The 479-nt window shown below is 49.7% G+C and overlaps 1 protein-coding gene across 1 annotated transcript in view; it reads left to right on the forward strand.

Annotated features, from left to right (window-relative positions):
- Positions 1-479, forward strand: part of LOC119592397 (alpha-mannosidase 2C1-like) — a gene marked incomplete in the record, with an annotated part of 33,450 nt that overhangs the window by 20,514 nt on the left and 12,457 nt on the right. The window contains 2 exon segments of the mRNA XM_037941219.1: positions 32-180; positions 309-464. Of these exon segments, the coding sequence (XP_037797147.1) occupies positions 32-180; positions 309-464 (305 nt within the window).

Here is a 479-nt window from a genome sequence, read left to right on the forward strand (position 1 = left end):
GAAAACGAACTCTGCTCTTTTCTAATTACAGCACATGGATCTGTCCCGCTTCCTAACTCAGAAGTTGAGCTGGAGTATGGTGAACAAATTTCCTCACCACAACTTCACGTGGGAAGGGATAGATGGCAGCACCGTTCTCGCTCACTTCCCGCCGGGTGACTCGTACAACATGAACACCACGTTAGAAATACAATGTTCTTTGTATTCTTGCCCTTTCTAGTACTGCATGTAACATATAAGTGATGTTCTACTACATTATCATCATCTTAGCCATAGCTATCATTATCTTCGTCCTCATACGTAAATAGCGTAGAGGAAGCCGTGAGGACCGTGAGCAACTTGGAGGACAAGGGGCGAGTGAGTACCTCCGCCTTTCTCTTCGGATATGGCGACGGAGGAGGCGGCCCCACGCAGGACATGCTGGAGAGGGCCAGGAGGCTGAAGGATGCGGACGGATGCCCGAAGTAAGCGTTCTTCCG

This window comes from Penaeus monodon, chromosome 30 (assembly GCF_015228065.2).
Source record: "Penaeus monodon isolate SGIC_2016 chromosome 30, NSTDA_Pmon_1, whole genome shotgun sequence".
In the NCBI taxonomy this organism is placed as follows: domain Eukaryota; kingdom Metazoa; phylum Arthropoda; class Malacostraca; order Decapoda; family Penaeidae; genus Penaeus; species Penaeus monodon.